Below are 11769 nucleotides of genomic sequence, written 5' to 3' on the forward strand. Positions count from 1 at the left end.
TCTCCATTCATAAACTGAAGCATCGTAAACACAGGTCACGATGCTTAGCTATATGAATGGACAGAGTCAGTGATCACTGACTCTGTTCATTCGGAAAAGGTAGGAGCCCGGTGAACCATCCCTATAGAGGAACCATACCAACAAGTCACCGGATTTAGCGGCTCCTACCTCCGCTCTCCATCCTGACAAATTGAGGGGGGAGAGCGGCACGGACGGGGGGAGAAGACTGCACGGACGGGGGGAGAAGACTGCACGGACAGGGGAGAGGACTGCACGGACAGGGGGAGAGAGGACTGCACGGACGGGGGGAGAGAGGATTGCATGGACGGGGGGAGAGAGGACTGCACGGACGGGGGGAGAGAGGACTGCACGGACGGGGGGAGAAGACTGCACCGACGGGGGAGAAGACAGCACGGACGGGGGGAGAAGACGGCACGGATGGGGGAAGAAGACTGCATGGACGGGGGGAGAAGACTGCACGCAGGGCCGGATTAACAATGGGGCTGATGGAGCTGCAGCTCCAGGCCCCTTTCTCAAGATAGGCCCATTTGCCCAAAAAAAAAAAAAAAAAAAAAATTTTTTTTTTTTTTTTTTTTTTAAGATCGAATTTGGGGGGTTGTAGCTCGATGACCAGAGGTCACAGAAACCCCACATTTGGGGGTAGGCATGGGAAGAGCTACCCCACAACTGGTTAAAATATGGGACGGCTATCATTTATGGTTCCGGAGATACGGGCCTGCTTGCACAGCCTGTCAGAAGCTACATTCAGAGCGGCCATTATAAATACAAGCTGACACACTACAGCAGACTGATAGGATCACAGTGTTATAATAATTATTTGTATATTACTCATGGTAATTAACCCCTTGCCACCCAGGCCAATTCTGACACTTCTCTACTACATGTAAAAATCATCATTTGTTTTTTGCTAGAAAATGACTCTATGGTGGTCTTTGCACTTTTTATGTTGCAGGGTACAGAGCTGCACGATTCTCGCTAAAATGAGAATTGCAATTTTTTTGCTTAGAAGATAGATCACGATTCTCTCACGATTGTTGCGGCGTAACATCATCTTTCACATTAAAACAAAAAAAAAAAAAAAATGGGCTAACTTCACTGTTTTGTTTTTATGGTTTTTATTATTCATTGAAGTGAGCAAATGCAGTGTGACATAAAATATTGCAGCAATAGCCATTGTATTCCCTAGAGTCTCTGCTAAAATATATATAATGTTTGGCAGTTCCAAGTAATTTTCTAGCAAATAATATTGCTTTCTAACTTAAGAAACAAGTGTTGGACTTTAAGTGGTTAAATTTAGTTACAATGTTAGTTAGTTACAATGTTTCATTTTGTTTACAAACTTCGCAGACTGCCCAGATTTGTTCTTTACACACAGAAGTGTATCCCTTTGATCTAAGAAGGAAGTGTCAGTTACAATGTTTTCTGTTAAAAACTTGGCAGACTGCCCAGATATTTTCTTTTGACAGCTGAAAGTCTCTCCACTTGTTATATGAAAGAATCAGCAAACTCTGCATTGAAGATCGTCAGGGGGGTTGAATCGAGATCACAATTTTTTTAACGATTAATTGTGCAGCTCTAGCACGGTATTTGCGCAGCAATTTTTTCAAACATGTTTTTTTGGAAAAAAATGTTTCATTCATTAAAAAAACAGTTAGTTAGTTAAGTTAGCACAATTTTTTTTTGGTATCCTAAGCGATGCTTTACATTTTTTTAGGTTACATGTTTAGAGTTACAGAGGAGGTCTAGTACTAGAATTATTGTTCTCGCTCTAACGATCGTGGCGTATATAACCTGTGTATATCTGGCTCTGATACTACCAGTGCCTACCCAGCCACTGACTAGTATCTCTCCCCAGCCTGTCCCCACACACCCTCTCACCTGCTGACCTGTGGATGGGGGAATCACTCCTGCAGTGTTATTGTGTTCTGCCAGTGCGTACAATGATCAGTGTTGCTAACTTTAGCTGGCAGCACTGATTGTTTTAAGAAAAAAAAACAGGCTGGTTGTACTCAAGTTGATTAATAGATTGACTTGTGTAAAACCAGCTAGCCCATACATAGATTGACTATGGCTGGTCTCTGCATAATTGGCATAATTTCAATCCATGTATGACCCGCTTAACCACTACGCAGTCCCTAAATATCCTTCCACTCCTGTACATAGTGCTCACTGTCATACCCTCCACACTCCTCTCCTGTACATAGTGCCCACTGTCATACCCTACACACTCCTCTCCTATACATAGTGCCCACTGTCATACCCTACACACTCCTCTCCTGTACATAGTGCACACTGTCATACCCTCCACACTCCTCTCCTATACATAGCGCCCACTGTAATACCCTTCACACTCCTCTCCTGTACATAGTGCCTGCTGACATACACTTCTCTCCTGTACTTAGTGCCCACTGTCACACCCTCCACACTCCTCTCCTGTACATACTGCTCAATGTCATACCCTCCACACTCCTCTCCTGTACATACTGCTCACTGTCGCACCCTCCACACTCCTCTCCTATACATAGTGCCCACTGTCATACCCTCCACACTCCTCTCCTATACATAGCGTTCACTGTCATACCCTCCACACTCCTCTCCTATACATAGTGCCCACTGTCATACTCTCCACACTCCTCTCCTATACATAGAGCCCACTATCATACCGTCTACATTCCTCTCCTGTACATACTGCCCCATCATACCCTCCACACTTCTCTCTGGTACGTACTACCCTCTGTCATACCCCCCTCACTCTTCCTGTACATATTGCCCATTGTCATACCCTTCACACTCCTCTCCTGTACATAGTGCTTTTTTCCGTACCCTTTGTACTCCTCTCCTGTACATAGTGCCCACTGTTAGACCCTCCACATTCCTCTCCCTCACCTGCACATACTTCCCACTTATATACCGTCCATACTCCTCCCCTATGTCGCTTACCCACAAAAACAGTTCTTTAAAATTATACTGAATATCCTCAATGTTACCAGCTCTAGAACGGACACACTTTTGTTAGTTCAACTAAAGGAAATCTCAGTTCTCATATTTGTTCTGCCCCATTATTAGTACTCATTTAATTTTGTGATTACTACTGTGATGTATAGAGGAACATCGGGGATCTCAGCTACTCTAAATATAGCACTTATATAAAAAAGTGGCCCTGAAAATATTTTTTAAATGTTGGCAACTGTGCATATTTTTTAAATGTTGGCCACCGTCCACCGGGTCAGTAGGGGGCCCCATGAGAGGCTCCTGGGATCCTGTGATAATAAAGCGGTAGTAAACTTTCCTGACATTACTACTTTTTAGAGGCCCTGGGGTAGGTTATGCCACAACGTACAAGTATGCACAGCATATTAGCACATTAGTGTACACTTCAATTTTCAGACTGAGCCCTCCAGTGCTGCGATGAATCAGGCGGGGCCCGGGCGCTTACATCTTCACCCAGTCTTCCTTCTGGGTTCTGTGCCTTTGGTCACTTGCCTTGGCTGGGCTGCGTTCATGTCATTCCCACGCATTTATTTATTATGTATTACACCCCATTCACACCTCCGCGACAAAACGCCCGACGCCGGCCGCTCGTGCCGCTGGAGGGGAGAATTCCCATTGCTGTCTATGAGATGGTTCACATCTCATAGACGCCATACACCTGCGGCATGAAAAAAAGTCCCGGACCCTTTTTTTCAGGCGGCATTGGCGTTCGGCCATACAAAGCAATAGGAAGGATTTGTAAAAAAAAAAGTTACACTATTCGCGGCAAAATATGCCGCGTACGCGGCGTTACTTGTCGCGGAGGTGTGAATGCAGCCTAAAAGGCCCCACCAAAATCCTCAGCACCAGGCCCATGATGTTCTTAATCTGGCCCTGACTGCACGGACGGGGGGAGAAGACTGCATGAACGGGGGGAAAAGACTGCATGGACGGGGGGAGAAGACGGCACGGACGGGGGTAGAAGATGGCCCGGACGAAAAGACAGCAGGGGTAAAAGACAACACAGGGAAAAGACAACACGGGGAAAAGACAACACAGGGAAAAGACAACACGGGGAAAAGACAACACAGGGAAAAGACAGCACGGAGCACGGGGGAAAGACAGCATGGGGGAGAAGACTTGCAACTCCCCTGCCTGCCCAGGTATTGGGTGAGGCATCGGAGCATTTCCCCCGAGTACAAGTACTCTGGGAAATGCTCGGTATCGGTACCGATACTAGTATCGGTATCGTGACATCCCTAGTTTTTTACCTTCATGCATAGAATGCAAAAAGAACTTCTGTGTGCAGCAGGGCCCCAGCCCACCCTAAAACTATCCTGAGCCCCGTCTCAATCCAGCAATGTGCACGAGAGCCTCGGCTCCCTCAAGTCTCTACCTCCTCATTAGCTGAGACCGCAGCAGTATCACAGCCAATGTGGAGAGAGCTGGGGCGTGGTGAATGGACAAAAAGAGCAGAAGCTCAGAAGCAAGCTTGCCTGGGTGCCCTCATAGCAAACTGCTTGCTATGGAGGCACTAGGCAGGAGGGAGGGCCTTGGAACACCGACGGGGAGACCCAAGAAGAGGAGCATCGGGACTGTCACATCCATGTTTGTGGCGCATTTTTGGAGTGGCACCATTCATTTTGAATTAGCCTCCCTCCACTCCAAAAAAAATGTCAAAGAAGCTCATGTACCAAATTTTTGAGCCAGGGGCATTTGGAGCTGTGTGTTTTGTTGTGATTTTAGTGTGTTTCGTCGCACAACAATCGAGGTAAAATCACACCACGTTTGGGGTGGCATTAATAAATAATGACACTGCAGGCACATTTTGCGCTTTGCTGCGATTCTGAAATTACAGGTTGAATCGTGCGATTCCAATACACTCAACTGTGAATAGGGCCTCAAGGTGATTTATTTGTAAAAATGTAGTTACATTTAAACGTAAGCCTTTAGCTTTGTATCAGTAACAGGCATAAACAGTCCTTTCTGATAAACAGTACTGTGAAACCCAACGTCCTCAGGGGATCCACAGTTCCCATTAGGGAGGAGCACAGAGAGCCGTGTCATACATTGAATCAATAACAGAATTCATGCTGCTTCGTAATTTTTGACCAAGACTCTGGGGTTGATTTACTAAAGGCAAATCCACTCTCCACTACAAGTGCACTTGGAAGTGTAGTCGTTGTAAATCTGAGAAGGAGGTTTAAAATGAGGGGAAGATCTGCTGATTTTATCATCCAATCATGTGCAAGCTAAAATGCTGTATTTTATTTTCCCTTGCATGTCTCCTTTGGATCTACAGCGACTGCACTTGAAAGTGCGCTGGTAGTGCAAAGTGGATTTGCCTTTCAGGAATAAATCCCTCTGCACCTTTCTCCCTGCTAACTGCCCAGTAATGGGTTGTGTCAATGAGATTACAGGTGATCCACACTAAACCCAGGTGTACAGTCTAAAATTAAACATGATGTAACATATTATTACACAGGAGAGCTCATATAATACTAAGCTGGGTGGATAGCTTGGCACACACACCCAATAGCTGTAAGGTTTCATTTAAACGGGGGGGGGGTTAAAAACAGGTTTTTGGTGCACGTTTTTACCACTCCTTGACCACCCACCTACAAGCAGACATGGTGCACAGTGTCTGCTTTTCATCGCAGTGCCAGAATTACCACGCAACATGCAGAGATAAGCAGGCAGCACCGCTGGTCAAACACTCCCATATAAGTGAATAGGAAACGCTTAGTCTGCAGCTGCAGCGCACCCCCCTCAGGCCTCGTACACACGACCAAGAATCTCGTCGTAAAAGAAACGTTGTTTTCCTCGACGAGGTTCTTGTCAGGCTTGTCGAGAATCTTGTCAAGCTTTCTTTGCGTACACACTGTCAAGACAAAATCTCGTCGTTCTCAAACGCGGTGACGTACAACACGTATGACGGCACTATAAAGGGGAAGTTTGATTCCACTGGCGCCACCCTTGGGGCTGCTTTTGCTAATCTCATGTTACTGCGTGTTAAGTAAAAGTTTGGTAAGAGACGATTTGCACTTTTCAGACTGTTACAGCGCGACGAATGTGCTATCTCCATTACGAACGCTACTTTTACCGAAGGTGCGCTCCCGTCTCATACTTTATTCTGAGCATGCGCGGGTTTCCAAGCATACACACGAACGTGTTTCTTGTCGTAAACCAGCCCGACGAGGAACGCGACGAGGAAATTAAGACTCCTGACGAGAAAAAAGAGAACATTTTTCTCGTTGAGATCCACGACTGTTTTCTCGACGAACACACAACCGTTTTTCTCTGCAAAATTGCTCTGCCAGCATTTTTCTTGATGGATTTTGCCGCGGAAAACGGTCGTGTTTATGAGGCCTCAATACAAAATCGCTATTAGGCAGTAAAAAATACATGTTTACATGCAAGAAAAATGCAGCATTCTGCGCTTTTCAAAAAACGCAATTCTTCTTGCATATGCATTCATACAGCATTTATAAACGCATTCAACTGCATCTGGTGTAAATAAGCCCTAAAGGCTTTTGTATTCCTTTGCTAAGCTTTTAGAACCTTGCCTTTCCATGCTGAACTCCAGGCAGATCTAAAAGGTGAAAATGAACACAGCTCTCTTACCATTAATACAAAAGACAATGGGGGTTATTTACTAAAGGCAAATCCACTTTGCACTACAGGTACAAACTACAAGTGCAAAGTGCATTCGGAAATGCAGTCGCTGTAAATCTGAGGGGTAGATCTGAAATTAGGGGAAGCTGGATGCTGATTTTATTATTCAATCATGTGCAAGCTAAAATGCTGTTTTTTATTTTCCTTGCATGTCCCCCTCGGATCTACAGCGACTGCACTTCCAAGTGTAAATAACCCCCATTGTATTTTTAAACAATTGCCTTGGTATCAGCCTATTGCATTGCTACAGTTTGTACAGTAGAGCCCAGAGAAGGGTGGGGAGAAGCAACATAAGGAGCCAATCTAGTGTGCTGTAGTGCAAAGCATGCTGACAGGGGGAGAGAGCAGTGACAGATGAGAGATTAGTAAACTATCGGGGTTAAAAGCGTCCGATAGCTTCCGGATACCGCAGCTAAATGGATGGTAAAGCGCCGCTTTACCGATAATGCGGCCAGCTGGCAGTGTGAAATAGCTCTTCAGATAATTCAGCTTCACTCCATGCCGATATAAATATAGCCTAGAGAATGTACAGACCCCCCTTCAGCACAGATGGACCCCCCCCTTTCAGCACAGACCCCTCCATTCAGCACAGATGGACCCCCCCCCCTTCAGCACAGACCCCTCCATTCAGCACAGATGGACCCCCCCCTTCAGCACAGACCACTCCATTCAGCACAGATGGACCCCCCATTCCGCACAGACCCCTCCATTCAGCACAGACACCCCCTTCAGCACAGATGGACCCCCTTTAAGCACAGATCCCCCTTCAGCACAGATGGACCCCCCCTTCAGCACAGATGGACCCCCTCTTCAGTACAGACCCCCCTTCAGCACAGATGGACCCCCCCTTCAGTACAGACCCCCCTTGAGCACAGATGGACCCCCCATTCATTACAACCCCCCTTCAGCACAGACGGACCCCCCCTCCCCCCATCCCATTCAGTACCTCAGATCAGCCATCAGTACGGCACAGGCAGCAGGTTCCCTCCCCCTGTGTACACATAAACACTGAGGTGTAGGCGGCTTCACTCTGCTCACTGTGCTTGTGTGACATCTGGCCCGGGACTGCTCAGACAGCCCACAGCCGCGAGACTCTTCAACACCTTCTCAATTTTTTTAGAGTGGGGCAATTGCCCCCCCTTGCCCTATGGAGCGGACACCCATGCCGATGTGTGAATGACGAATCGCAGAACGCACATTTGAGATGCCATTCATTTGAATGGCACCTGAAATTGCAGCACAGTTCTGCCGCAATTGTCACGCAATACATTGCAGCAACCCACATCATGTGAAGCTTGTCAGCCAAAAAAAAATTCAGGAGCTACTTTTTGGCAACATGCTTCACGCGATAGGTAATCGCGGCAGAACCTCACAGCAATTTTAGGTCCAATTGAAATTAATGGCACCTTAAATGTGCTTTCTGCGATTTGTCATTCACAACTCTGCGCTTTGGAGTCACAGGCAGAATCGTCGCAAATCTGCCCGCGATTCAAAACGCAGAGGCGTGAATGCAGCTTCACTGTCTGACATGGGGCAGGGGGGACTTGTAAGAAATAAAACTGCAGCAGAGAAAGTTCAGGTCCCCTCCCCTGCTAAACAGGCGTATGCTGTAGGACAGAGCTGTGTAAATTTCATGACTGGGTGGACAGGAATACAAATCCTTTGGCAGTCAAAACAATCCCCTTATATGTATGGCTGTTTGCCCCGAGTTCAGCTTTAACAGCCCAGTATATGACTTTAAGGCCACTCATAGGCACGAGGCAGTAGATCGATTCCTCACACTAATAATCCCTTGTGTAAAGAATCATTCTGTACACAGTAATGGTTTTCATTACCGAATCATCCTGTGAGGGTGCCAGATAGTGCAATGATACCTCCAGGTGCAGGAAATGTCCATATGTATCATTCTATTATCTAAAGATGGATACAGAGAGATACAAAAACATTGTCATGTCTTCCACTGATTCATTTTTCTGATGTTCATCCAATGGTTGCCATACATGCAACAATCTTCAGAGAGTCAAGCCGCGTACACGCAGTCGTTTTTCGGCATGAAAAAAACAACGTTTTTCAGCATGTCCAAAAAACGACGTTTTTCCAACTTCATCATTAAAAGCGACGTTGCCCACACACGATCGTTTTTGAAAAATGATGAACAAAGCGCGGTGACGTACAACACGTACGACAGCACTCTAAAGGGGAAGTTCCATTTGTCTTTGGGCTGCTTTAGCTGATTCCGTGTTAGTAAAAGACGATTTGCGCTTTTCTGTCTGTTACAGCGTGATGAATGTGCTTACTCCATTATGAATGGTAGTTTTACCAGAACGAGCGCTCCCGTCTCATAACTCGCTTCTGGGCATGCGCGGGTTTAAAACGTCGTTTTAGCCCACACACACGATCATTTTTTACAACACGAAAAACTACATTTTAAAAAACGACGTTAAAAAATGCAGCATGTTCGAATTTTTTTTTGTCGTTTTTTAGAAGCCGAAAAACGATGTGAAGCCCACACACGATGATTTTAAATGACGTTTTTAAAAACGACATTTTTTTTGTCATGCCGAAAAATGACCGTGTGTACGCGGCATTAGACAATATGATCAAATCTATAAATTACTGGAAAGGCACATTGGGGTTGATTTACTAAACACAAATAGACATTGCACTTTGCAAAGTGCAGTTGCTCTCTGCAAGTGCAATTGCTCCAGAGCTTAGTAGATGAGGTAAAGCTTCACTGTACAAAGAATACTCAATCATATGCAAGAACAATTTAAAAAAATTAAGTTTTGCTTGCACATGATTGGATGCTGGTCAGCAGAGCTTCTGCTCATTTACTAAGCTCGTGAGCAACTGCTCTTGCAGAGTGCAACTGCACTTTGCAAAGTGCACAGTCTATTTGCCTTTAGTAAGTCAACCCTACACTGTGCTGCCGATTGATTTAAGGCAAAGTCAATTGATTTTCATCAAAATGATTCTGATTGGTCTAGATGGAAAATCTATTGTAGAAAAGTACATAGATCAGTAGATATGATCGCCAATGGTGGCCATACACACTTGTTGTACTCAAATATATATATATTTATATATATATTTATATATATATATATATATATATATATATATATATATATATATATATATATATATATATATATATATATACACATAGTCCTTCAAAAGGTTTCTGAACTTTTTTAAACTAAGTTATATGTGTATAAATATATATATATATATATATATATATATATATATATATATATATATATATATAATATATATATACATATATATATATAATATATATATATGTGTGTGTGTGTGTAAACGTCTCGAAAACTATATATATATATATATATATATATATATAGATAGATAGATAGATAGATAGATAGATATATATATATATATATATATATATATATATACACATATACATATATATATATATACACAGTATATATGCATAACTATGATATATATATGATACACATAATATACAAGTGATGATAAATTCCTTGTTCTCAATATTTTCTCTCTTGATATAACTTTTTAAACTCTAAATAAAGTCATTCATTGAGTTAAACCCACTCTGTAGTTCTGCGTGGACTTTCCATATAAATGATAGATTATTGATCCAGCCCCTATACAGTATCATTGATCTCGGAAGGATATTATTCTGATTTTTTCCCGTGCCTGCCTATACAAAGATACAAAGTGATTTCTAAGCAAGAAAACATCGATCTACTCACCGATCTTAGCCAAGGAAGCCAGCAGGATCCACAGTGTGATCTCAAAGGGGATCTGCACATGGGGGTAGTCCAGGGTGAAGACTGGCAGCCTAGTCTCAGCAGGGGTGACCCCATAGTGGGAGGTAGACTGATCCCCTGGATTGCTGGTCCCAGAGACAGATACACCTTCTATTGAAGGGAAGGTGAGCAGACACAGCAGAAGGTAACAGAGTCGGGTCTTGGCTGACAGATCCATCATTCTGTAGATGTGTCCTCTATGGAGGAGAAGGATCATGCATGCTCCCAGTACATTCTCTCTGCACTGTGCCGGGCTCAGGTTAGCAGAGCTGTCCCTGACTTCCTTCCTCCTGTCCCTATACTTATTACACTAAGAACAGGTGCTGAGCACTGCAAGAGCCGCCCACAGCCCGGCACTCCTCCTCCCTGTCATTTAGCCCTGCCACAAGTATGACTGTAAGGAGCTGCATGGATCAGGACTGTCCTAGGTATAAATCAATCTACACAGCTCATAAAATAAGGACAGTCCTGGGTACAAGACATGTACAGAGCTCATTATATAGACAGTCCTGGATACAAGACATGTACAAAGTTCATTATATAAAGACAGTCCTGGATACAAGACATGTACATAGCTCATTATATAAAGACAGTCCTGGGTACAATACATGTACAGATCTCATTATATAAGGGCAGTCCTGGGTACAAGACATGTACAGATCTCATTATATAGACAGTCCTGGGTACAAGACATGTACAGATCTCATTATATAGACAGTCCTGGGTACAATACATGTACAGATCTCATTATATAGACAGTCCTGGGTACAATACATGTACAGATCTCATTATATAGACAGTCCTGGGTACAATACATGTACAGATCTCATTATATAGACAGTCCTGGGTACAATACATGTACAGATCTCATTATATAGACAGTCCTGGGTACAATACATGTACAGATCTCATTATATAGACAGTCCTGGGTACAAGACATGTACAGATCTCATTATATAGACAGTCCTGGGTACAAGACATGTACAGATCTCATTATATAGACAGTCCTGGGTACAATACATGTACAGATCTCATTATATAGACAGTCCTGGGTACAATACATGTACAGATCTCATTATATAGACAGTCCTGGGTACAAGACATGTACAGATCTCATTATATAGACAGTCCTGGGTACAATACATGTACAGATCTCATTATATAGACAGTCCTGGGTACAAGACATGTACAGATCTCATTATATAGACAGTCCTGGGTACAATACATGTACAGATCTCATTATATAGACAGTCCTGGGTACAAGACATGTACAGATCTCATTATATAGACAGTCCTG

At 43.8% G+C, this 11769-nt stretch overlaps 1 protein-coding gene across 1 annotated transcript in view; it reads right to left on the reverse strand.

Moving 5' to 3' along the window:
- LOC120926472 (sodium/hydrogen exchanger 2-like) overlaps nt 1-10844 on the reverse strand; it is a 150587-nt gene extending 139743 nt beyond the window's left edge. Inside the window, exon 1 of the mRNA XM_040336409.1 lies at nt 10416-10844. Within this exon, the coding sequence (XP_040192343.1) occupies nt 10416-10689 (274 nt within the window). The 5' untranslated portion in view covers nt 10690-10844. The remainder of the gene's footprint in view (nt 1-10415) is intronic.
- Nucleotides 10845-11769: the final 925 nt, after the last annotated feature.

This window comes from Rana temporaria, chromosome 2, assembly GCF_905171775.1.
Source record: "Rana temporaria chromosome 2, aRanTem1.1, whole genome shotgun sequence".
Lineage (NCBI taxonomy): Eukaryota > Metazoa > Chordata > Amphibia > Anura > Ranidae > Rana > Rana temporaria.